Here is a 27545-nt window from a genome sequence, read left to right on the forward strand (position 1 = left end):
AGAAGCCTGAGCCATGTTGGCCAATAGCCTGTGAATGGGTCCTCCTGTCCCGTCCCATGATTCTCTTTTCCCCCTCCCTTTCTGGCAGGTCCTCCAGAGGCGGTCCTCCTTTTCCCGGACAGGTCCTCCTCCCCCCCCCCCCAGCCTCCTTCTGCCCAAGAGGCATCCCCAGACTAGGGAGCAGGGCTGAGGAGCCACAGTGCTGGTGGTTGGGGGGGGGGGGGGTTTGGCCAGGTCCTTTGGGCTTTCTGGAAGGGCCTCCCATTGGCTGGAGTCAGGGCTGAGGGTAGGGGGCGCCCTAGAGCCCGATGGGAGCTCCCTCCCTCCAGCCAGCAGCCTCTTCTTAACTTGGCGGGAAGAGGCAGCGAGGAGCGCTTTCCTCCGGTGGCTGGAGAGCGGGCTCCTTCTCCTCCTCTGCCTCCTCGCTTCCCCTCCAGCCTGGTCCCCCACCTGACTCGAGAGCCCTCGCCTTCCCTTCCAGGTGAGTCCAGCCCCCTCCTCCTCTCCTCCGTTTTGTACCCTTCTCTCTCCCCAGGAGGAATCCCCCCAAAGGGGCGAAGCAGAAGCCGGAGTGGCCACTGCAAGAGGAGGGAGCAGGAGCTTTCCTGAGGGGCTTCAGCCTACTTCCTCAGGTGCATTGGAAGGCAGTGCATCTGGAGAAGGAGGCTGAAGTCTAGGAAAGCTCCTGCTACCCACTCCTTTCTTTCAATGAGTCTCAAAGAGGCAACAAGATCTCTCTACATTGTTTATTGATTTATTAATATTCAACTGCATCTGAGGAAGTAGATTTTAGTCTAGGAAAGCTCCTGCTGCCTCTTTCTTTCTTTCTTTCCGTGAGCCTGAAAGGGGCTGCAAGGTCTCTCTGGCTACGCCTTCTCCCACCCATTTGCTTCCATGGCTTGAATTCTGCCAGCTGTGAATTCATCCAAGGCAGAAAGTGACCAGGATTTAGTTGGGGAAGGGCTTTAGGGCTCTTGGCTTCTTGGATACTTCTGCTGGTTTTGTTTTTGGTGGCAGAGTTTGTGGGACTCCTAGGTCTCTGAGCTGCCCTCGCCGGAGTAAGGTGTGTATTTGAGACTTTGTAGCTGTTGCTGTGTGCCTTCAAGTCCTTTCCGACTTAGGATGACACTATCCTAAGTTTTTCTGGGCATCTTTCTTCAGAGGGGCAATATTCAAAGCTATAGCCGTATTAGTCTGTAGCATCAGGATACAGAAAGAAATCTTGTAGTCCCTTTGAGACTCACAGAAAGAACGAAACTGGCAGAAAGAGCTTTCTTAGACTTGAGCCTACTTCCCCAGATGCTTTTTCTTTGCCATGGTCATCTTCTGAGGCTGAGAGTATGTCTTCTGTCTCTCTGGCAGTGCAAATGAGAGCTGAAGGATGAAAAGTGTGTCTCGGGTGGAGAGGGGGACTGAGTGGGGAATGTGTTCCAGTAACCTTTACAAGAATTCTCCCCAGTGCTCAACCTATTTTGGAAGTTCCAGCACTTTGGTCAGTGCCTTTCAAGTTTTTCCAGTACTTTGCCCAGCCATCGCTGAAGGTGGATGGCAGGCATTTTAAATTCATTGCCATACAATGCAGATATGTGATACGATGTGTGGTAAGTGTGGAGCTGGGACATGTATTATGCACACCTGAAGGGGGGAAAGATTAAAGGGAGATGGGATGGTATCAGAATCCAAGTACCTGAATGCATGTCAGGCAGAAGATGGCACAGATTTGCTGGCTGTTTTCCCCGGAGAGCAGGGCTAGAACTAGTGGGTGGAAACTACAAGGGGGTAGTTTTCAGGGGAACTTTACAGAGAAACTTCCATGTGGTTTAAGCTCTGGCTCAACAATTGAACAGACTGCTTTGGAAGGGCTCCAGTTTTGCTGGAGGTATTTAAGCAGAGGCGGAATGGCCATCTGTCAGAGATGCTGAAGCTGCACGGTTCTTGCACTGTGCAGGAGGCTGGGCAAGAAGGGGTCCAAGATACTCTCCATCTCCAAGATGCTGTTATTTTAGCACCTCCAAGTCACCTGTTTGATCCCCAGTCCAGGCAAAGGCTGGGAAGAGTAGATATCATGTATGAGAAAACCCCTCTGTTTTGCATTAGGGGCAAACCACATTTCACTTCAGGGTTGAACACAGGTGCCTTTCTGGCTACAGAGCACAAAGCTTTTGTGCTACATCCAACACAAATGAAGTGGTCCAGAGTGAAGGGGGTGACATGTGGGAAGAGTAGTCAGTAGGGTAGGGCAAGAGCTGGACTGGGTACAGAGGACTAACTCTGTCTTCCAGCCAAAGACCACGACTTCCTAAGCTTTTCCTTATAGCCATGATAATTAGAAACTTGCTTTTGGGGGAAAATGGATGATTGGGAAGTATTCCTAGGTAGCTGCCCTGGAACACTTTATTCTTGTTGGTTCAGTAGATATAAGTACTGCCGACTGCCTAGTTCATTATTTTTCTGCCGTCAGGACCAGCTGCTGTATTTTTGAACAAGTAGTAGTATAAATGAGCCAGTCAAGAAACCCTGTACCTTTTAAAGACTGCTAGTATTTTAAAAATATGGCTTGACTTTTGGCAGAAGCTGCATCCTGTTGTAATATGTGGCTGTTTGCTTCAGTGCTAAAGCACTCCTTTGGGCCAGACAGGGGACTGCTGGTTTATCCAAGTGGCTTCTCCTTAACAGATAAAGTGCTTGGCACCAGAGTGAGCAAATAAGTTTTGCATGTGGTTTTTAGCCTTGTATATGGCTGGTTTATCCATGCTTATTGACTGTGCCAAGTTTCAAACAATAGCAGCCTCTCCTTTAGGTAGAAATTGAAGATTACTGTACATGCAAGCACTGTACACTGATGGATTTGATGTTGTTGAGGGAGTGAATCCTTTTGGGGTTTTGGTCTGAACTTCAAAAGAACTATCCAAAGTGCTGACCTTTATCTCTCAAACTGGTTTTGCATGACAGACAATTCATTTAAAGGTTATGTTAAAACCCAAAGCAGAGTCACTGGTTCACTGGCATTTGGGGTTCCTCTGTATGCAGATTTAAGCAGTTGTTTGAATAACAGCAGATGAGTGACTTAGTTTGAGTGACTGCAAGAGTGATGTATGTGAATGTGAATACCAATACGTTGGAGCTGTGTATGAACAAGCAGGACAAGAGATGGAAGAAGGAGTGTGAAAACTTTGTTATCTAGAGCAGTGGATTAATTACTTATAATTAATTTTATTACTTTTAATTAATTTTATTGTAAAGTTTTTAAAATGTTGTTATTTGTGAGCTGCCTTGGGTCCCTTTCTGGGAGAAATGTGGCATAAAAAGGAAATAAATAAATAACTATGACAAAACAAAACAGATGCTTATATGTATACAAGCGCAAGCAAGTATATATGGCTGTGTGCAAGCATAGGTGTGAACATATCTATCTATCAGCATGAATTGATGTGCATGAAGAAGTGTAAATGAATGTGCATGCTGTACAGAGCTTTGCTGTTACCCATGTGCGCAAAAAGACCATACAGGTATGTTGACATTTGTGTGTGTGTGTGTGTGTGTGTGTGTGTGTGTGTGTGTGTTATGACCTGAAACCTAAGTTGCAAATGTGTGAATTTCTATGTATGGATTAGGATGAGCTCCTGACTAAAGGTGTGTGTGTGTGTGAGAATGCTGGAGACAGTGCACATAGGTGAGAACACAGGGACATGTGTGCATGCATGTTCTGATAGCAGTAATATATAGGCAAGTGACACCCCACACTTCACACTCACAGTGGGGTTCTAATAGTCCAGAAAGAGTGTTTCTCAGCTGGTCCACAGCAATTCCCACCAGCCATGAAATTTACTGAAACAACTTTGTTTGTGGAAACTTTGAAATATTATGTCTGATTCCTAAGTAAATGCCATGGATAGGTTTCCTTAGTATATCTGTACATGATTTGAAATTTGTCTATGAATGTGCATGAACATTTCAATGAGGAAGGGGGAAGGTATTGATGAGGACATGCTTGCGCAGGAGTGTGTGATGCTTAACATTATATTAGTTATAAAGCATTGTTTAGCACACCGTATCATATCTAAATTTGATACAGTTATAGGCTAAGGTGCTGAGACCCCTTTGCCAGTTGTGTCAGTTCACATCCTCAAGCTGTATATAAGCATATACTGAAGGAGTGGTGGCTGAAAAAGCCTTAAATTATTATGACTGTATGTCTGAGAAGGTGGTTAATAAGTATTGAAAGAAAAAGTAATCCACAGTTGGTGGTTCTTTTGTCTCTTCAGAAACTGATGTAATATTCTGCAGAAACTTGAGAAGATTCCAATGGGAGTTCCATAACTGTATGCTGAAATATGTAAAGTCTGCAGCCTTTTACACTGGCAGCTTCCTTAAACAGATCTGAACAAGAATGAAGTGCTCCAGCGTGTAACCTTCATGCTCATCGCTGAGCCTATGAATAGTAAACTGGCTAAAACCATAACTGCAAAAACAAGCAGCACACATACTTTTAAACATTTTTGAACATCTTGAGTTCTTCAAGTACCTTTCATATTATTCTAGAACAGCTTAAAACTGTAACTTGATCCACTCTTATTTCTCTATTGAGGCTACATAAAAAGAATTGTATGCAGTTTGCCTAATGTTATTGTTTGCTATAAAGCCTATATAGGCATACCTCAGTTAAAGCCTTTGACAAAGAAGCTCCTTTTTACAAATTCTTTTTAGGCCTTACCAGCCTTATTCCCCCCATCCTCTGTCTAGCTGGAATGATTTAGCAACATCAGCACTAGGAGCATGGTGAAGGAAAGCTGGAGAAACAGAGATGTTCAATGTCAGGTTGCAGCAGGATTTCTCCAGTAAACAATGCGATGAAGCTTAAGGCGGGAAAACCTAGGATTCTGTTCTAGCCAATCCTACTATAACTATGTGTGCTTGTCTACAAAAGGCAAGGAAAAAAAGCAGCTTCCGCCATAATCCCTTACTAGGCATGCATAAAATGTAAAAGGGAGAGAACAGATTAGCCTGCCTGCCCCCCCCCCCAAAGGATGCTATTCCCCCCCAAAAAACATAGATCAATAAGTCTGGCCACCAAAATGGAAATCATAAGAAAAGTGGAAGCTGGTGAATCCCCCCCCCCCCCCCCCGGGTCCATTTCGGAAGAATCTTTCAAGTAGTCTTTTGAAGGATGAATTATTACTTTTTTTATTTATGCAAGGCTAATTTCGTCTGGTTGTTTCATTTCACATAGGCATATTGCTAATTTTAGATAAAACGTCTACTGAAACATTTTGACTTAGGGCCCGAACAGACAGACCCAAATAAAGCTGCTTTGGGTCACTTTGAAGATATGCTCTTTAAATGATGTATACATCCTAAGAGTCTGGAGGCTGTGCCAAAGCCATGCTCCAGTCCTAAGGACTGGAGCGCAGCTTTGGCGCAGCTTCTGGCCTCTTAAGATGTGTGTGTCCTTTAAACAGCATACCTCCAAAGTGACCCAAAGCAGCTTTATTTTGGCCTGTCTGTTCAGGCCTTGGTTCTTCTTTTTTGTGGTATAGGTACCCATCCCTATTCTTTCTGTCTCTGGTATCAACATTTCTTTTAAAGAAGTAATGCCGAGGAACGCATCTGCTTTGTTAACTGAGATTTACCTATATATGTAAAACCTTTTCAGTCTTTTAAGACACTTTATTCTCATGAACCCTTTACTTCTCCTATGGTGATGACATTTATAGTTATTATTTTTAAAAAGAATTCTAAACTTATATTTATTTTTCTCAAGTACTCTCAGTGGGGGTGTGATCAGGGTTCAGGAGTGAGTGCAGATGCATTTGGCCCATGGGATGATTGGTTTCTTACCTGGTTTAAAGTTTTTAAAAAGCACTTTGAATTAGTTCAGGGAGCAAATTGCAGTTCAGAGTGATTGGTTCTAAATGGCAATTGTGGCACCCTGTGAAGTACTTCGATGGCAGCTTTTTCTGTTGCATCTCGGTGTTTTCACCCACTGGAGTTTCCGAAATAACTTCAGAGTCAGAATGAACTGCAGCAATCCAAATATGTAGTAACTTGAACTGTGGCTGCTGCCATACTGCAGATATAAGGCAGTCTGAAACCACTTTAACTTCCATGGCTGAATGCTATGGTGCTATGGTGTCAAACTGCTTTATTTCTTATCTCAAAAAAGGGCGAAGTCTTATATTTCTCTTCTTCTAATTCTAAGGCTTTGGGTCAATGTACCATTTTTCCTGTTGGTACATTGGGGTGTTCAAGGTCTTTCTGATTATAATTTGTTTCCAGGTTGGAATGCATTCAATGTTTCTATGTGTGTGTTTGGGGGGGAGGAGACTGTCCATGTTCCATGCCGATTTGTTGTGGTTGTTATCGTTATTGTTATATGCCTTCAGTTTGTTTCTGACTTATGGTGAGCCTATCATGGGGTTTGCTTGGCAAGTTTCTTCAGAGGGAGTTTGCTATTGCCATCTTCTGAGGCTGGGTGTATGTCACTTACCCAAGATGGGTTTCTGTGGCTGAGCCAGGATTTGAACTCTGGTCTTCAGAGTCATAGTAAGTCCTAAATTACTCTGCTTGCTACAGTATGAAGTTGTGGTTGCCTCTTGGCCACCAGTCGCAGCCATCCTCTCCATGAGGGGTAAAGCTATGTGCATCCACAGCTAATAAGATTCTAATATTTGTATCTGCAAATTAGTCCTGATGTAGTGAGCCTTGGATTTGAAATTTAATAAGGAATGTAATCTACTAAAACCATCAGGGAAGTAAACCAATTTCTGCTGTTCGTGTTTCATATAAGGAAGAGATAAGCCTCCAAATTAGACTACTGTAAGGCACTCTACTTGGGTCTGTGGATGAAGATGGTTTGGAGATGTCCAGTGGTGCAGAATGCCCTTGTTTTATTAGTCATTTTGGTCTTGAATTGGCAGTTTGCTGAAATTATTATACAGGCTGCCACTCTCTTTCCAATCCAAGGTACTGGCTTTTGGCTATAAACATAGATAGAGTCTGAGTCTTACATATCATAGGACTCTTATGTATCATAGGTGGGTGACATGTAGCTGTCCAGATATTTTTGGACTGCAGCTCCCAGCAGTTTTTGCCATTGGTTGCGCTGACTAGGCCTGAGGTAGTTGTAGTACAACAGCATCTGGAGGACAGGGATGTAGCCAAGGGGGGGAGTTCTAGGGGTCCGGACCCCCCCTTGCATTAGAAAAATGAATGGTGCATGCCGCCGCGCGCAAGCCCCATTATAATAGTGGCACTTAGTCTGGACTTCCCCTTCCTAAAATCCTGGCTACGTCCCTGTGGAGGACTGTACAACCCCCCAGCTGTTTTGGGGAGGACTGTTTTTTCATATGGATTATCATCTCCTGAGTCCAAGACCAGTCAATGAGGCCAAAGCTTCAGATTTCTAGCCACTTGAAGCATGGCCAGTTTGCACAGGAAACGGGACGGGGCCTTTGGGATTGTAACTTGGGGGCTCTAGACTGGCCTTCGATTGACTTGTGTGTGTGTGTGTGTGTGTGTGTGTGTGTGTGTGTATCTTAATGGGTAAACAAGTGAAGGCAATCTTATTTTCCACCTCCTTTGGAACTTAGCACACCTCACTCTGTGTGTGTGTGCGCGCGCGCGCGCGTGTGCACCTTCAAGTCACGTGCCAACTTATGGTGACCCTTAAGGTTTTCCCACTTCCTTCCTCTGAAATATTCCTTTACTAGATTTCCTGCTTATGTTCACATTTTACTCCTAGTGGGGTAGGTGAGGGTTCTGTGTTGGAACTGAGGGTAGATCCAGGCCTCAAGAATCTTTTTGCTCCCGACCACTGACACATATAACATGTATATTCTTGCATAGGTTTAAGCATCAGTGGCCAGTTGTAAACATTGCTGATGAAATATTTGGAAGTGGAATATAGTGAGCTGGGTTTCTGCCACAGAAAGATGGGATCTGGAGTTCTTGTTAGCATAATGGCCAAATGTCAACATCTGTCCAGTGGCATGAAAGACTTCATTTTATGATCTTGCTGGGCCTTCCTTTTTCTTTGCAGTTGAAGTGGGGGAAAAGATATAAATGCTGAGAATGGACTGGGGGAGAGGATTTTTCTCTCTTGCTAACCAGCTTGTACAGCTCTCATAGTTGTTGGGGTGGGGGGAATGCATCACATTTGCACTCTTTGATTGTCTTCCTTTGCTTCTGAACTAAATAACTTCCAGGAGCCCATCTTCTATATACCAAAGAGTGTATTGGAAGTGTGTTGGTTTAATTTTCCCCCCTCCCATGGACAAATAACAATTGCCATGGAGCAAGAGATGTGAATTGACATTGCTTTGGTGACACTAATTGGATCCTGTTTCAGCAGCCTGAGAAGCATAAAAGTAAAATAGATGTAATTTCTTATGTTTGCGATTGCCTTGATATATGTATAGGAGCATTTATAGACACATATACATTTATGTATGCTGCTGGTCCACTCTGACTTTGTTTACTATGGGAGATATGAGTGCTGCACTGATGTACTTGCAGTAATTGTATTTCCCAGGTAAATCACGAAAATGCTCTTTTCTAGACCTCTAATCTTTGAATAAAGCCCTAGTTTCTCAAGGGATTAATTGACCATTTATTATGTTGCTGTTGTAGGGGAACAGCAGGAGATGAACTCCTGGTATTCTCACGAATAGGAAGTGTAAACATCTTGGTGTACCTATTAAGGTTCTAGATAAAGTACTTGCTGTTTATAAAGCATGAAGGATATAATTACAAAAGCCTGTGATAACCCCCCTCACCCCAATAGTGTTGCTGTTTTTAAAGTAGTTTTGGGTGCTGCATTTTAAAAACACAATAAAAATGTCATACCACATACACACAAATCCAATATTTTTATCAGTTCACTTGTTACTCAGATTTGATTGAATGTTGATGCTGATCTTCCAGTGCAATTTCTTTTAGTACATTTGAACAGATTTTTATGTTTCATATCAGCAAACTGAAGTGCTTTGAAAGTCTATTAGAAGACTTTAACTTTTCTTATTCTTTGCTGAATCATTTCATTGAGTCACATATTACAACACAGAAATATCAATGCAAGCTGTGAAAAAAATTGTGATAGAGCAATCTGAGTTCATTTTAGCATTTAGAACGTCAAATTCCTGTAAAAGCAGCATATTTTTAAAAAAGTTTTATGAGCTTCAATTTTGCAGTCCTGTGTTTTTGGTTCCTCTATGCTCCTTCTAGATCTGGCAGCTTTCCTTATCTAAACTCATTTTTTCTCCTTCCTTTCTTTCCCACCATCCCTGGATTAACTTCTTCCCCTTCCCAAGCTCTCCTTCCTTCAAGAAAAAGAACATGAAGAATCTCCTTGTGCTGACAATGCTGCTGTCCTTACTAGTGACAAAGTTGTGTCATGGTTACTGTGTTGAGTCTCAGGAGCAACAGGTGCCAAGCAGGATTGATGTAAAGGTGAGAATTCATTATAGTGAAGAGATGAGATGGGGGATTTCTGGTGAATGAAATGAGTCCTGTGCTGCTGGCTAAAAGAAGATCTGCTGTACTGTGTTCAGTTCTGGGTTCCTCATTTTAAGGAGATAGAGAAGTTGGAGCAGGTTCAGAGAACGGCAACAAGGATGATAATAGGAATGGAGAACAAAACATATGAGGAGAGGTTGAAGGAGGTGGACATGTTCAGCTTGGTGAAGAGAAAATGGAAGGGTGACATGATTGCACTGTTTAAATACCTCAAGGGATGCCACAAAGAGGTAGGTGCAGGCTTGTTCTCTGCTGAGTCAAAGGATGGAACTAAGTTTAATAGTTTGAAGTTACAGGAAGGTAGACTTCAACTGAACTTTAGAAGTAACTTCTTGGTGGTAAGAACAGTTCAGCAATGAAACAAATTGCCTAGAGAGGTGGTGGGGGTCTCCTCTGCTGGACAGCAACCTGCTGGGGATGTTTAGCTGGAGATCCACATTGAGCAGGGTGTTAGACTAGCTAGCCCTTGAGACTCCTTCCAAATCTATGTCTATAGGATTCTATATCATAAAATCTGAGAAACAAGGAGAATGGAACACATCATTATTAATAGAGAGTTTTGATTTACTGAAATAAGTTTTTTAAAAAGTCAAACACCTTCCAGCTGTGAATTTTGCCACAATTATTATAACTTATAAAGCAGTGAGAATGGAAAATATAGATATTTTTCAGAAAGTGTCACCACTGTTTTCAAGTTGTGAGAGAATCAGTGAAAGGCTGGGGGGAGAAATGGGCTTGTCATTTTTAGATTACACCTGCTGAAACTGAAGTGATTTACATTTGTTACAATTAGCAAGTCCTTTTGATTTCAGTTAATTTCAATTAATCTTTTCTTATGCATTGAATAAATCTGGACTCAAACACAAGTTTTTACACAGCAATTCTTCAGCTTTGGTTCATAGATTCCATTGCTTTGCACATTTTCTGTTCCCTGATTTTCATCTGCATTTACAACTGCTTGGGGAATACTGATTTTAGGAGAATACTGGAAGATCCTATGTCAGTGAAAGGAGCTGGAGCAGCTACCTTTCTCAGCCAGTCCCTCCAGTTCTATTATTTCTACATTCTAAAATGTATTTATTCTGTCCACTCACATTTGTCACTGTGCCCTATCTTACTCTTTGGAAAAGATGGGAGATACCAGTTTCTTTCTGTCTATGAAGTTCCAGTGTAACACATTCCTAATAAGTTTAAAAATAGCAGAACAATGATTTGATCAGGGTCAGAACCTTTTATCCTGACCTATTAATGTTGTGTTTTTTCTTTACACTTGCCAGCAACCTCTTGTACATGGAAACGTTAAAAAACATCTCCTGTGTTTGGAGGGGGTGGTACATCTCTCCCTGACATGTCTGCATTCCAGAGTTTAGAAAAGTTACATTTTGGAAATATGGCTCCTTGAATCCTCCAGCTGGTGTGACCACTAGACATGCTGGCTGCAGGATTCTGAGAACGGTAGTCCCAAATGGTAACTTTCTCAAACTGTGCTGTATTTTAGCACCTCATTGTGCTGCCTTATCTCACTAGATAAATCCCACTCAGAAATGAGATTTTAAAAGTAGAAAAAAAACCCCACAAATGCAGGAGGTTTTTAGACACGTTGCACCAAACAGCAATAATGTGAAAATAAAGTGGACAGAAAGTGGGCAGAAACAACACCTTTTTATTTTGGGGAAGTTCTTGAAAGTAAAAAGGCATTGTTTTGTCCACCTTCTGTTTGCTTTATTTTCATGTTATTGTTACTTTTGGAAGAAATGTTGTCTGAAAAACCTCCCACATTTTTTTCCTGCTTTTAAATTCTGTTTCTGAGCGGGATTCATCTAGTGTGATAAGGTCCATAGAGTGGTCCATAGGACCTACCTTGCTTTGAGTGGATTCAACACTCATCACAGTAATCCTTGGCTTCTGGCTTGCCGGAGCTGTGATCAACTTTTTAATGTTGCAATCCCACTGAAGTTTGCGTGTTTGTGGATTTCTAAGTTAATGCAACAGGAATATTCTTCCAAAGATATGAAAAGGGGGAGTTCAATAGTATATGAGGTAGATCTCCCTGCCAATCACTGTTCCAAAGAGCTTTGTGCAGTGCAAATTGCTTTTGTGGACAAGACCCAGCTGGAGATTTAAGTGGCTTCTTTTGTCAAATCCCTTCTGAATGAGCTTCCTTGAGGATAAAAAGCTCTAAGAAGCCCAGTTCCACCCTCTCCCACTCCAGCTTCTTCCTGTCACTTCCCTACTGTCCCAAAATGCTTCAAATTATATCAGTGTGAAGGCTCTTACTATGTAATTCCCTGGGTTTTTTATGTTCCTGATCCTTGGACACGCTTCCTCCTCCCCTCTCTCCATCTTCTGAAATTGCTTTACTTACAGTAGCTGCAGTTTTAACCAGATTCAATTAGGCAGACTCAACTTTTTTTCTTCTGGACAGATTTAAACATTGTATAAAGAGATGTAATTTGCGAAAGTTTTTTCAGTTGAAAATTTGTGCTGATTATCTGGGAATTAGGGTGGAATTTATATCAAGAGGGACAGATTCTATCATAGCTTGGAGCTGTTCCAGTACTGCATGCCTAGCACTATCTATTGAGTGGGAGATACTTATCACAAAGGAGATGCAAAGGGGTAGATGAGCCATCATGATTGCTTTTTGTGCTCATGGCTGTTAAAGAAAGGCAATGGTGCTTTTGTGTTTTGCTTAATTTCACTCAAGAATTTGCTTTTCAAATCATCTGGATTTGAAGTAATGGTTTGAGTGTTGGACTAGGACTCTGGAAGACCAGGATTTAATTGCCAGCTTGGCCATGAAACCTACTGGGTGACCTTGGCAAATCGCATTCTCTCAGCCCTAGTGAAAGGTAGTGGCAAACTGCCTCTGGAGAAATCTTGCATAGCAAACCCTCTAAGAGAACCAACTTGAAGGTGCAATAATAACGACAAAGTAACATCTGAATACAATTCTTTCATTCTGTAACCAAAATGTACTCCCCTTCCAAATACACTGGGATGCTGGAAAAGACAGAGCTAGCAGTTATAGCTTGCACTGCATGACAGCTTGCAATGAAATCTCTCCCTTTACCTACCACTGTTCAAGGCACACAATCCTTGTCCTCTCCTCCATTTGGCCACCTTATGAATGAGACAGATTCATAGGGCTTCCACTAGGCTCATTACTACACACTGTGGAGCCAATTTATCAATGAGGGGATTTCTGTAGCAGTCTGGGCTTTGATGGGACCATGTGCTCTTTTCTAGAAAAAGATTCTTAAGTGGAATGAGAATTCACTGTTATCTTCTCCAATCTCCAAAAGATTTTTTCACCATGGACAACCTCAAAAGCGCAAAATGTAAACATGTCTTGTGATCTGGCTTTTGGTTCTTTTACATAAAAAGTTCCGTCTGAGTTTTTGAAGGGCAGGAGCAGGTTAGGTCACTTTAAATCACTCAGTCCTTTATTGGCCCACACTAGTCACTTGCACAAGAGTTCAAAAGCAAGAATTCTGATTTTGTCCACAGAGTCAAAAAGAAGCACCACTTTAGAGAAGAAAACCTTTGAGAAGGTGCTGGTAACTTGAAATCCCTGGGCTAAATCCCAATGTGTCAAATTAAAAAAAAGAGGATTTTTAAAAAGTGGCATCTGTGCCAACTTGATAGGATTCTATTTTAGGGATGGAAATTGAGGCCCCACCTGAGATTTCTCAAAATGGCTATCCAGGAAAATTAGTTGCTGGTTGTGATGTGGGGCTTTCAGTACCCTTCTCTTATGGAAAGTTGGATCAGCTTTTTATAGATGTGGCCACCATTCTTTGCAACATGGCTCCAGGTGGTTTGTATTACATACGAACCCCATATATAAATTCCTGCATTATTTACAGATATTGGGCATGAATACAATTCCCTCAGACACTTACAACTACACTTACACTGTTATTTTGGTGCATTTTGGAAATCTTCTCCACACACCCTTGTTTTAGAAGGTTTTTGGGGAGACAGGAATCAAAAACTGTTTTTACTCAGTTGTATTCAAAAGTGTCCCCCAGAGGGAAGGCTTCTATACAAAAGAAGAGACAGTGGGGGGACTCTCATGCTCTCATTAAAACAACAGCAACAACCCAACAACAAGCCCACCACACCATCATATTTCACTTTCTCATTTTCACCTATTTGTTGTTGTCATGTATCCTCAGGTCAAGTCCAACTTATGGCAATGTTCTCATAAGGTTTTCTTGGCCAGATTTACTCAGAGAAGGTTTTATCTTGTCTCCCTCTAAGGCTGAGAGAGTGTGACTTGCCCAAGGTCACCCACTGGGTTTCTATGGCTGAATGGAGATTCAAACCCTGGTCTCTTAGAGTCCTAGACCAACACTCAGACCATTATACCATACTGGTTTTCTTTCACATTGCATTCCACCTATTTTCTATAGCATGAAAGAGGATGGGGGTGGGCAAAGCTTTTCACAGCTCCTCTCCTCTGAGTGGTGGGTGTTAAAGAATGTGATCTTTGCTCATCATTCAACATTCTGGCATTTCATGTGGTCCTTAGCTGTACCTTCTGCATCTTCTTCACATTGGTTTAGGAATTAAACACATATTCTCTTTCACATCCCATAAGACAGTCTTCCATCACATAGTGATGTCTTTGCCCAGGCTGGTGTCCTTCCCCAGCTGTGGAGGCTGATGATTAAGGGCGTTGTAGTCCAATGCATCTGGAGAACACTAGGTTGAGAAGACTGAATTCCACTTTTTCATATATCATACACTGCATAGACTGCAAACCATCCTCCACCATTTCTTCCATCTGTGTTAGAAGCTTACAGTTGTGTATTTACTTGGCAGTACACTCCAGTTAATACCCTAGGAAATTCTTCCAAGTAAGTGTGCATTGGAATCAGGAAGGCAGGCAGGAAGGACAGACAGACAGGACATATACTATTTCTGACTGAACTGCTGTTGCATGGCTGGCTGGCAGGCTGAGTTTTGGCCTTTGTGTATGACGTTGATCACAAGCATCCCCTCCTGGGCTTCTAGGGAATCTGTTTGAAAGGAATGGCTGTTTCCAGAGAGAGCACCAGGAATGGACTTCATGAAGCCCATGGATATCATTTGATGTACTGCAGGGAGATGCATTTGAGTTTCTAAACTGCCACTTCTTTCTCTTACGGGACCCAGCAGTAGGCAGAAAATGGGATTAGTAGTTCCAGACCATCTCACTTCATCAGTGAAACAGTAGCAGCTCCCAGTCTACCCTCGCTCCTCATTCTCAAAATGTGTGTTTGCAAACTGTCACAATCAAGAGTGGACATAGAAATTTTTGTTTAAAATTCAGGAAAAAAGAAGTCACTTTGGCATCTTAAAATTAATGTAGTTTGACACTTCTTTAACTGTCATGGCTCTATCCTAAGGAATCCTAGGATTTGTAGTTTATTGTGACACCAGAACTCTCTGACAGAGAAAGCTAAATATCTCACAAAACTACAAATCTCAGAATTCCATACCATTGAGCCATGGCAGTTAAAGCAATGTCAAACTGCATTAATTCTGCCATGTAGATGCAGTCTTAACCAAGCAGGATAACTTTGAATTGGTTATGTACCAAACCTTTTTTCTGACCATGTTTTTACACAGGTTTCAGGAGAAATTCAACTATCATGGATTATGGAGAAACCAGGATAGAGGCCAATAACAGACATTTGAAGATAGGCTAGAAGGGGAAGGTCCTTGTTTATTTTTATTTTAAAGGAGGAGGTTCAGTTACTACCTTTTGCTTTAATATATTTCTTCTTTTTAAATTGTGATCTAGTAGGTTTCAAAATTCCAGTTGACACTCTCTGAATATTAGCCTGTTAATCTGAAAGCCAAATGTTGGTCCCAATTTGAATAAACGTGTTGCATCAGCTGCTGAATAGTAAATCAAAACTTGATTGATCCAATAGGTCTGCTCTAGCTGGGACTAGCAATTGGATTTGGTCTTTAATCTCTTGCTAGAATGATTGGATATATCCATGTAAGTGTTAATGAAGGAAACTGGGCTTATCTGGAAAAAAATGTAGCTGTTCTGCTGTACTTTACAACATCATCATAGGTTCTTCCTGATGTCAAGATGCCTTCTCTTTTCTTTCCACTAGAAGAGCTCAGATCCTTATAGGCTGCCTCCACCTTTGCTCCGGCGATTGTATGATGGCCAAGGGATTTCCTATGAGGCACTGCTCAGGCTGTCAGGCAAGGAAGCTATTGGTAAGTTGCCCCACCTCACCACATTACTGGCTCTCAGGCACTTTCACAACAGACAGAAAGGTAAAATTGCCATACAAATACAAAAACTGCAATACAAAACTGCCATTCTAAATAATCCTGAGATGTTTGGAATGTTTCATGTTTGTGGTGCTAGATTGAAACATCTAACTTATAATAGCCTGTCAACATCCCAGAAATAGTGAGAGACAATCTATACACAGGGCAGAGTGGGAAGGCATAAGAATATCTCCTTTAACATATAAATCACTCAGACTGGATAGAGGGTGATTTGCAGTGGCTGCCAAGCACAGAAATCTAAAAATACAGGGCATGCCACACATGCAACAGAATGGATGATGTGAGTGGTTTTCACCTTCTTAGATTCTGAGATGGAGGATTTCCATAAGGAGGCTGTGCAAACGGAAACGTGTGCTTTCTGGTGGTGGTTCTACTTCTACTGTTGTTATTTTAACAAAGTATATAAGATCTTGACAAAGATGTAGAGAGAGAAACTTAAACTGAGGGTAAAGCAAGAAGGTGAGTATGGATCGGGATAAAGAGCCTAAATACTCAAAAGGCAAAAAGATCCTATCTGATCTTGGAAGTTTAGCAGGGCCAGCCCTGCTTAGTATTTGGATGGGAGACTGCCAATGCGTATCTGGTGCTGTAGGCTATATCTCAGAGGAAGAAAATGGAAAAATCACATCTGAGGATTCCTTGCCTAAGAAAGCCCTATTAAATTTATCATAGCTAACTTAAAGGCACAAGCACACATATGGATCAAGGATGGGGGACTTTTTCAGTCCAAGGCCTGCAGTGCCTTCCATGGATACTCTGTGTGTGTGCGCGTGTATGTGTGTGCATGCACGCAAACCATAGGGTCATAGAGTTGGAAGAGACCACAAGGGCCATCCAGTCTAAACCCCTGCCATGCAGGAAATCACAATCAAGCTTCCCCAACAGATGGCCATCCAGTCTCTGTTTAAAGACCTCCAAAGAAGAGGACTCCACCACACTCTGAGGGAGTGTGTTCCACTGTTGATGACCCATGGATGAACCAGAGCCATGGATGAACAGAGCCCAAGATCGAAACGAGCAGAGTTAGGGTTTTTTAAAAAAAAAATTCAAGCACAATCTCATACACAGTCACCAACATATAATCCCTGCTCAGCCATAGACACCCACTGGGTGACCTCGGGAAAGTCACAGTATCTCAGCTTCAAGGGAAGGCAGTGGCAAACTCTCTCTGAAGAAACTTGCCAAGAAATCCCTATGATAGGTTAACCTTAAGGTTGGCATAAGTTGGAAAGGACTTGAAATCAAACACCCCCCCCCCCCAGATCTCCACACACATTTACATATCCCTTTTTTCTCCTGCTCCACTGTCAATCTTGCCCCACTCTTTTGTCCATGTACCCATTTTTTATTTTTATTTTCTTCCCCAGTCTTTCTTACTATGTCCTCCAGTTCCTGAATGCATGTCTCTCTTCTCCTGGCACTGCCATTACTGATTAAGCACGATCTGGAGATATTTGAAACCATGTGTCTGGGCCTTGAATCTCACCAGTTTTTTTCTTTCTTTTCCAGGTCCCCAGGCACTTGCCTCTTCCCAGAAACGTAAGTCAGTGCTCTGGTTGTGGTCTGTTGTAGCCATTCGTTCCTCTGAAACAACATCCTTAAAGATAGTGGGAAGCAGCCAGGTCATTGCAAGAAAAGCTGTAGTGACTAGTGGCTTCCAGTTGAGTGGAGTGGTTAGTCTGGTCCTGCTTTTCATCCAGTCCTTGAATGAGCTATCCAAGGTGCTGAGCTTTATTCCCAAAATTGCTTCAGACCCTTGGAGAGTTCTTTTAAAAATCTGAACTAAAACCTAGAGGGAATGCACTGCCATGTTGACCTGGAAGCCACCAGCTGCCACTGGGGTGAGGTTATCTATAGCTAGGTAGTGAATACTAGTGGAGACAATATTTGGAGTGACTACTGCTTTTAAGCTTTGGTTGTGTTGCTTAACTTTCCATTCCCCCCTTTTAAAACTATTCTGTGTGCCAACATCTCCAGCCACCCATGTCTCTCTCTTGGGATTACCTGTTTCAACTCTTCTCCTAAAGGATTTGGCATTTACAGAAGTGGCCTGTCCAGGTCAGTAATTTCACAGAGAGCAGAATGATTCCCAATGTCCCTGCAGTAAGAGTGACAAAAGCAGCTGCTGGAGTGACAGGCATAAGAATTAAGATGATGTTTGGTTAGGGGAAACTGGGGACAGCATGCAAGGATGATCTAGTGGTGGGAGGAGGAGGAGGAGGAGGAGGAGGAACAATTTTCTGTGCTTAATATATAGCACAGACTAATAGAATAAGAGCAGGGTTGGGATCATCAAATAATTTCCAAAAACCCAGACAGAAGACACTGTGGGAGTGGAAGCCCAAAACATATGGAAGACACCAGCCCAGATTCAGTGAGACTTATATATGGATCTTTATGTATAAAGCTGCATGATAATGGTATCAACATGAATAAACTTGAGTAAACTGAGTAAAAAGTCCCAGCAAACTGTGCTTTGCTTAACTCTGCATAAGCATGCATAGAATTGCACTGTAGAACAACAAAACTCAGGCACCTCTTCTCTGCTTTAAAGGGGGCAAAACAATGCCCATGGGCATGGATTTTAGAATCTCTATCACCCTTGCCACTTGCAGGTAGAGCTATAATTTGTGGGATATCTCTGTATAAAAACTACTCTAGGATAGTGGAAGAGATATGAACCAAAGTATTATATGCTATTTCTTATCTTTAGTCTTTCCTTCACCTCATCCATACACCTAGAGAATAATATTCACTTACTAACAAGACTGTTATAAGAATTTTTGAGTTTATGTATAAGCGTTCAATGTCCCAAGGAAAGATCAGGGAGCTGGTGGCTGTTTAGATGTTTCTGAAAATAAACTCCCATAATCCCTAATCGTGCTGGTTGGGACTGAAAGAAATTGGGAGTCCAACAATCTTGGGAGAGTTAGAATTTTACACCTTTGGAATGATGGTGCAGACATGTTGTCCTCTTGAGATTATCAGACCCCCAACCCCCATTACTGTATTGCAGTGACTACATTTCCTCATAGTACTACAGATACTTCTAAATTGGGGAATAATCAGCTATCAAAGACAAAAACTTTACAGATTTTTGGACTGAAAAAATCCTCATTCATGCATATCCATTACATAGAAGAAAAATGTTTTTATTAGTAAACCCACTCCTTAGCACACAGACTGGTATACTAGTTCATGTAATAGACTTAACTAGAAATGATAGAGAAGATGAAGATTTTAAAAGTTAACATTTGCTGAGTAAAACAGGAAAAGAGAACTGCCAAAAACTAATGAAAAATGCTGTGGGAGCAGACTATCCTTGGATTTCTCAGCTTTACTTCTAAATGCAAAAATGAGGCATTAGGCTCAAACTGCTGCGGTACTCGTGAGGGCTGTGTGGCTCAGAGAGAGCCAAAGAATGGGACATCCAGCAGTGCATCTGAGACATTTTGTTCTCATGGCAATGATGGATACACTGTTCTGAGTATGAGCTGTTATTAGGGACTCCACCACCACCACAGTTTCGTTAAAAATAGATTTAGAATTTCCAGCGTGATTTAGATATTGAGACATTTTGGTTGCCTTTCCCCCTTATTTTAAACTGTTTCTGGGAGGCCTGTAACTCCTATGCGAGATGATTTGGAAGACATTCATTTAAATTAGGCCATTACTTTTTTCTGTGTTTTCCTCTGAAATTAGATTTATCTAAAATTACTTTTTTTTTCCTTTCTAGGAGACATGCACGACTTTTTTGTTGGTCTCATGGGCAAAAGGACCACAGAGCCTGGTAGGTCTGTTAGTGATATGTGTTATGTAAACCAAGAGATTTTCCCCACCTCTAAAGAAGCATGTGTTTAGTCCTGATTTCTCATGTAAGATCAATTATTTGTTTATGCTCTTCTCAGCTTTCATAGTTTTTAAAAAAACACAACCAAATCTGTTGTTTACTTTTATGGTTCCTAAGATCGAAGTGAGTGGGCAAAGCTTGATGTAGTTGGCAGTGGCCAGCAGACAGAGTTTCAGAGAGGTGAAATAGATTATGCTATATTACAATGATAGAATTATGCAAATTAGGAAAATATATAATTAGTATTAACTATGAAGCTTAAAGGCATCACTTTTTGAAACTAGTTTAGATTATTTGGTGAAGGATTTTACTTAATTTTTAAAAAAAGACATCCAGAGAACAATCCTGTTCTTAGACATGATACTCTCATAAATGTCTAATCAGTCAGCTGGTGGTCTAGGTGGTTGACATTAATATTCAAGATTTAATTATTTGTTGGAGCAGATTGCTAGGATTTATGAAAGCAGAGCAAGTGCGACGTAGTGGTTTGAGTGCTGGACTATGACTCTGGAGACTAGGGTTAAAATCTTGGTTTGGCCACGGAAACCCACTGGGTGACCTTAGGCAAGTCACTCTCTCTTAGCCTCAGGGGAAGGCAATGGGAAAACCCCTCCGAACAAATTCTGTGAAGAAAACTGCATGAAAGGCTTGCCTTAGGATCTCCATAAGTCGGAAATGGCTTGAAGTCACACAACAACAACAACAACAACAACAACAATAACAATGGAAATAGACCCCACATGAGCAGAGAAAGTGAAGCATGGCATTTTGTTCCAGCTCAGGAAAGTCTAGAGAGACTGAAACAGCTGTCATCATATTGTTGACTCATATTGTCAAGGTTGGAGTAGGCTTGCTGTCATATTGAAGTGGGACAAAATTTCCACATTTTGTTGTGGCACCTTGTCCCTGGACAAACAGAAATGAAGAAGTGGAATTTGGCTGTAAATTGTTATGCCCTCCCCATCTTTCTAATTCATTTTCATATGTCTGTCTATCTCTCTCTCTATTCATTCATTCTAGACTAAAAGCATGCTAGTTTCTTCAGATTTCCTCATGAGGCTTCTCTTCTTGAGGTTTAACAACAGGACGGAGGACTGTAGCATAGCTAAGGCATATCCAGGATCTTTGGTTTATGAGGACTCCAAAATGCACCAGCCATTTCTAGTTAAGTCTATGGGTGCAAGAGACAGATGTTTAGAATTAAAGAAGAGGATGCCTCTGACCATATTTTGATTTTCAGAATTTGTTTTTCTTAGTAGAACTGTACCAGAACTGAGCTGAGATCAGAGCCCTTTCAATCAAGTCCACACCTCATTCAAGACATTTTCTTCAATTTAGCTGCCTAATTCAATTTTTAAAAAACAAATCCTTTTATTGATGACTGATGTTAAACATTTGGGTGTCAGAAACCCTAGCGAAAGTATTGCAGACCACCTAGTGATTTACCATTAAATCCCAATTTGTGAACCACTATTGTGTGTGACTTCTAGGCTGAAGGATAGCATTCTAGTTGCTGTGGATGGTAAAGATGAAGGTGCAGTTTCCCTCATGGCTTGATTGTGGGCTAACCATAAGCATCTGTTTGGTTACTGTGTGATACTAGGCAGGTCTTTGGACTGATCCAGTAGACTTCTTTTTATATTTTTATGTACATTTGGTACCTAGTTACAGCATAGGTGCTGGTGAAAAGAGGAAAAGGGCTGCAGGCACAGCAGCCATGAAGAAAGTAAGATTTTGAAGAAATAGGCTGCTTGGAGTGGGTAGATCTTGCATGACCCTGGAATAGTTACAATCTCTATGCTAGTGCAGCTACAGGATTCTGACCTCAGAAGACACTTCATATGTTCACAGTAGTTATTACTACAGTCATAAATGTTGTTAACACTTATTATAACATAGGTGGAGAAAGAAAGAAAGAAAGAAAGAAAGAAAGAAAGAAAGAAAGAAAGAGAATTTGCTATGTTTGCCATATTTGTCAAAGTTGGGAAATGAGGGAAGGAATCCTTTGGTACCATCACACCTGAACTATAGGGAAACAGAAAGAAAGATGGAAAGGGAGATTCCATCCATCAAAGGGGAGGATGGAACAGGAATGCTTTTGCTAAAAGCCAACTGTCTTTGTACTCTGATTTTAGATAATCCCACAGAAGATAACAAGGCAAAGCTCACTGGCTTTGGGAACATAAAATATTCACCAAATGCAGAATGAGGTAAGGGGAGCAGAGTGTGTTCTTTTGTTTTATTTAATTTATTTTACAAATAGTTCTCCAGTATACTTCACCCATATACACATTCCTTGATACATGCTTCTGTATACACAAGTACACTCAGATGTGTCAAATATAAACACAGGCACACTCAAATGTATTTCATTTGTGATTGAGTTTAAGCTAAGAAAGTTACCCCCTTGTATGTGCACACAAAGTTCTGTCTGAGAAGATTGGAGATGTGCTAATCCTGTAGTAAATCTCTCATCAATCTACCATAAATTGACATAATCTGGGGTCATATATTTTCCAGCGCAGGAGCAAAAGTAATAAACCTTTACATGGAAATATTTATAGATGGAGGAAAGTTATTTTTGTAGCCAGACCTAGAGGACAGGTACATGGCCAATTTTGATGCATAGGTTGGCATTTTCTGATTTTTCAAAGAAATCGGTAGGGACATACAAGTCTCAAAATTACACTAGAACTGGTTAGCCCAGTACATTTTCTGGAACAAGCTCACAAGAAAAATTGGATAGGATGTGATATTATTTCTTGAAATCTTGACTGTATGCTATTCCAGGTGCTTGTAATGTGGTAGAATTCAAAAGCATAGCTGTGATAGCCTGGATCAATATGCAAAGGGATCTTGTAGCACCTTTTGAGACTAAGTGAGAGAAAAACATTGGTAGTATGAGGTTCTACTTCATGAGATTGTAATGTGCTTTTCACTTCTACAAAGAACAAATAGTTCTGGGGCAATGCTATTCTGTTAGATGAGAAAGCACTAGAAACCTGAGGTGTCTGAAGTGATTGCTTTATTTGAAGAACATGATAGGAGAGAATAAATAGTGGCAAATAGATGCTTGTAAAAGACACAAAGCCCACGGTGAATAACATAAGTATCTTTCTAGTTTAATTAACAGAAGAAAAGAGAAAAATTATGTTTCTGTAACAGTCTAAAACTGTCCCTCTCCATTCTTTAGGTGGGGTCTGTGTGTTGCATATTAAATCCACTTTTTCAGCCATCTTGAAAGGCATTGAATATCTAGATCAGGTTGTTAATGGCCGTTTTAACTCATGTTGATGGTTCTCAGATGCATATTTATTTCCCATTAGTTCAGTGAAAAGGTACTTGACCTCCTCTCATTCTGGCAAGCCTGAGTTCCTTCCAAGCACCATCTTGCTGTATCTGATTCCTCAGTAGTTAGTTAATTGTTATGAATTCACTATACGGTAATCTCAGTCCTGCTGATGAAAAGATAAGAGTACTTGGAGTTCTGGAAGAGTGTTTTCAGTCAGAGACTAAAAATGTTAAAATGAGGAATGGGGAATATGTGCTAATTTAATTGAATCGAAGCATCTTTCATAATTCCTCTGAACAAATCTTGCCAAGAAAACTACTTGATAGGTTTGCCTTAGGATCCCCCTAAGTCAGAAGACTCACAAGAACAAAGCTTCTTTCATCCCTCATTGTTGACCACAATGGCTAGATCTGATGGGAACTGAAGCCTCAAAACATCTGGAGGGCCATATATTACTCACTCCTGAAGTAATAATAAAATAAATAAATAATAAAAGTTTTATTTATATACCGCAACCTTCCAGAGATCAGGGCGGTTTACAACAATAAAAAATTACATAGATCAACAAATCACGTGCAAACAGTGCATCACAAAAACAAAAAGCAAAGAAAAAGATAAAGATAAAGAAGTAAAAATTAATTGTTTTGCATTCCTAGGAAATGGAAAAGTTAGTTGTTAGAAGGGAATTCAGCAAAGAGCCATTCAGTTTAAAGACTGAGAATGGTGGTTCCTTGCAGCTTCATGTAATTTGGCAAAGGAACTTCTACCCTGCATCATTATTATAATAATACAGCCCACCCTCTTCAACCACTGGCTTGCCATCCGTGGATTTAAGCATGTGCAGCACCAAGTCCCATTGCCCCTAATGGCTGCATGTGCATGCAGCTGCAGCAGAGCAGATGCGTGCACACGCACTGCCATTGAAAACTGCAGGACTTGAGGTCCCATGTTTTTTTTTCATCTGTGGTGGGGTCCAGAATGGAATCCCTGTGGATACTAAGGGCCAAGTGTAATTTCATTCTGTTTTAATAATTGATGTCCTGCTTTTTTCCATTCAGTGGTAGGCACAAACCAGTTTGCAACTCAAAATAAAACAAAGTACAACCCCCCTGAAATCCCAGTTACAAAATATTCAAACTTTACTTCTGTCCAGCATCAAAAAGAAAGATTTAGCAGCACATTTAAAAATCATCCAGATTATTTTTGAAGAGTGCAAATATGCTTTGCATGTTCGTCCCGTTTATGCCCCTGCCTACAAATACCTGTTACCCTGGAACTAACAAGGAGTATGCAACCAGTGAGGCAGAGATTTCTCTGTGAATGTGTATGTATGTTTGGGGGGGGGGGGGGGTTCAACATTGGTTTCATTGGGTTTTTGCATGTACACAAGGCTCCTGAATGGTTTATGAATCACTATAGGAAAAGAGATACTAAAGTGTTTACTCTGGGGTGAAGCTTGGAACAGTACACAAATTCTCTTTTGTACAATTCCCACCATCTTCCAGCCAAGATTGTATTGGCTAGGGGATTATGAAAGCTGTACTCCAAAGAGCTACAAAACTGTCCACTCTGGAGCAAAGATTGGACAAATTCCTTTTGTACTGCAAATTCACAGTCTCTCAATTAGCATGATCAATACCACACTACACCTTTTCATTCAAAAAGTGATGCTTCCAAACTTCGCTCTGGAGTAATCTCAAGTATCACTGAAATTCTTAAGACAGGTTAAAGGTATAGGAATTCACCCCTTTAGGTGCTTAAATCCTTTTGAAATTAGAATTTGAGCAACCTATTTATATGTAGAATTACTGCCTATGTGAGCCACATTTTGGTAACTGTGTTGTTGCCATAAAGGCAGGGGCAGGCCTTTTAATTTAAAATTCATAATGCCAGAAGTGTGACATGCCAAGAGAAATGCAGCAGCTTTCTGCATTTTGCTGGGCATCTTTCAGAAGTTACCTCCACCACACACAAGCAGCTACTTTTGAAAGTGAAGGACACATCAAAAGCAGTTTGTACAGAGATGAGGATCAGCTGTTGAATTATTCAGGTGGAGTAAAAAAAAAAACAAAAAACCCAGCCCCACTGAGTTGTTCTAAGCTCTTTGAATAAACTTAATAAACCTGTGCATCTTTGCCCATTATTGGGCCCAGAGCTTGGAAAAGTTACTTTGGGGGGCTACAACTCCAGAGTTTCTCGACCATCATGCTGGCTGGATGATTCAGGGAATAGGAGTCCAAACAGTAACTTTTCCAAATGCTGAGTGGAGCTGACTTCAAGAAAATCAACTACAATGTATAGTAGTGGGCTCAACATTGATCTCTCCTGATTTCTTTCATAAAGGTATCATGAAAGAGTGAGGGACAAGCCCCATGTCTGCAGGATCTCAAGAAACCAACACCAAGCTGATGTCATCCACCAAAGCCCAGCATCTCTCAACCAAACCCTTGGATGTACCATGGAGACCTCATCTTGTCCTGTGCCTCCAGCTGCCATGTCCTTTCCCCTTGATTCTGACCTTTATTCCAACCTATTCCTCCCTGTAATCTCTAGTGTTCCATTTGAAAATTTTGAGAAATATCATTCTCTCCCACCATGGTGCTTTGTCCCCTGTATCCATGTTTGATGAATCTGCAAATAACTCTCCCATGCCTCAAGCAAAACCACTCCACTTGCCCACCCTTTTGTGGCACAGATTAAGAACACCTCAAAAACTTATACAATAACAGGGTTTTTACTTATGACCTGCCACTGTGTGTCTCTTGTTCTTTATTTGATATTTCATGAGAGTGTCATGAGGAGTCTCTTTTAGTCATAGCTGCCTGGTTCTAATATATTCCTTCCTTCCCCTCTTTTTTCTAACCCACTCATTCCATTCCTGTTCCCTTTTTATTCTGGATTGTATGTATAGGTATTGTATGAAACCTGGTGGTTTCTTGATATTTTGGACTACAACTTCCATAATTCCCAAACAGTGTTGCCAGTGACAAACATTTAGGGAGTTGTAGTCTAAAATAACTGAGGGTAAGCTGGCTCTCTGCCTATTCACCCATTGCTAGTTGTAGATGAAGGATGTTCCTCTCCCTGTCTTGATATCTTGAAAATTCCTATTCCCACTGGTTAATTTCTCTCAGATAAGAAGAACCCTAGAGGCATTGGATAACTGATCTTGGAAGTGAAGCAGGATCAGCCCTAGTTAGCGCTTGGTTGGAAGACTGCCAATGAATACCAGGTGCTGCAGGCTACACTTCTGAGGAAGGAACTGGCAAAACCACCTCTGAGTATTCCTTGCCTAAGAAAACCCTGTGAAATTAATGAGGTCACAATAAGTTGCCATTGTTAGGTCCTGGAATATGTGAAGTAACAAAGACTGCATTTCAACCTGACTAGACAGTATTTTCTTAGCTACTCAGTAACCACAGTTAGCCATTAGATGCCATTGTTCAGCCTTGTAATATGTGAAGAAAGCTGTATAAGGCACATATCGGCACATAAAGATAGACACCCAAGAAGGCACATAGAGATAGACACCAAGAAGAACCAGGTCTCACATCTGCCTAGAAATTTTTACCACTTGCTCTTGAAACCCACATCCTTAGTCCCAGATGGTTGAAGTTGTCTGTGGTTACTGAGTAGCTAAGAAAGTACAGTTGGCCCTTCTTATACATGGATTTTTTATACACTGATTCAAGCATCCACAGTTTGAAAATGTTCCAAAAAAGGTACAAATTTCAAATATCAAACCTTGATCTTCCATTTTTGTATAAGGGACACCATTTTGCTATGTCATCATATTTAATGGGACTTGAGCATACACAGATTTTGTTATACATAGGGGATCTTGGAACCAAACCCCAGCATATAACAAGGGTCCACTGTACTGTCCAGTCAAGTTGAGTCTTTGTTACTTCACATATTCCAGGGTTGGACAATGGCATGTTATACAGCTTCCAGAGTGGAGTCCTATTAAGGTTTAGTCCAAAAGAAATTATTTCTCTCACTAGACCTTGAGGTCTTTCCTTTTCTTTAAACCAAAGGAGGGTAACTTGTAGCCGTTTCTTCCTACACTGCTTCAATTATTATTATTATTATTATTATTATTATTATTATTATTATTTAACTTCATTATGCTGAAATGTGCCCCAGATGTAGCCCATAAAACACCATATCTGATATTTCCATTTAAAACAAGAGTGGAAAACCTTTGTTCTCCAGGTACTATTGTACTACAACTCTGATCATCTTTTAACCACTGGCTGTGCTGGCTGAGGATAATAGAAATGAAACCCCTCATTCCTGCTTTAAGACAGTGTCTAGCTTCCTGTTTTCAATTGTGGCTAGCTAGAATCTCTTTCACGGAGCCTGTAGTCAGAATTAACCAGCATGCGTGCCAGGCAACTACATTAAATTCATTTTAAGTTACTCTAACCTATTTTGGGTAGAGAAAATGGTTTGTGATGAGTCACTGAAGGCTCCAGGTTTAATCCTAAATGTACAAAAATCTGACATAGTTGGGTATGGAGAAGGTCTCTACCTTAGATGGTCAGTGCAGGGACTCTTGCCAGTCAGAATTACATCACACTG

The 27545-nt window shown here is 41.1% G+C and overlaps 1 protein-coding gene across 3 annotated transcripts; it reads left to right on the forward strand.

The window, feature by feature from the left end:
• Positions 1-359: 359 nt before the first annotated feature.
• On the forward strand, positions 360-27102 carry TAC3 (tachykinin precursor 3). Of its 3 annotated transcripts, none has more exons than XM_089508526.1 (7): positions 360-481; positions 9309-9447; positions 15633-15741; positions 17329-17358; positions 19556-19609; positions 21805-21879; positions 25305-27102. In XM_089508526.1, the coding sequence occupies exons 2-6, from the start codon at positions 9334-9336 to the stop codon at positions 21876-21878; spliced, it is 381 nt and encodes a 126-aa protein (XP_089364652.1). In that variant the 5' UTR covers positions 360-481; positions 9309-9333; the 3' UTR covers position 21879; positions 25305-27102. The 3 variants fall into 3 exon arrangements, with proteins under 3 accessions (XP_089364652.1, XP_089364643.1, XP_089364634.1); XM_089508517.1 differs by having other exon boundaries at positions 409-481; positions 15636-15741; XM_089508508.1 differs by lacking the exon at positions 360-481 and adding an exon at positions 937-1063.
• Positions 27103-27545: the final 443 nt, after the last annotated feature.

This window comes from Sceloporus occidentalis, unplaced genomic scaffold (assembly GCF_023333645.1).
Source record: "Sceloporus occidentalis isolate IW3139 unplaced genomic scaffold, rSceOcc1.0.p SCAF_1, whole genome shotgun sequence".
In the NCBI taxonomy this organism is placed as follows: Eukaryota; Metazoa; Chordata; class Lepidosauria; order Squamata; family Phrynosomatidae; genus Sceloporus; species Sceloporus occidentalis.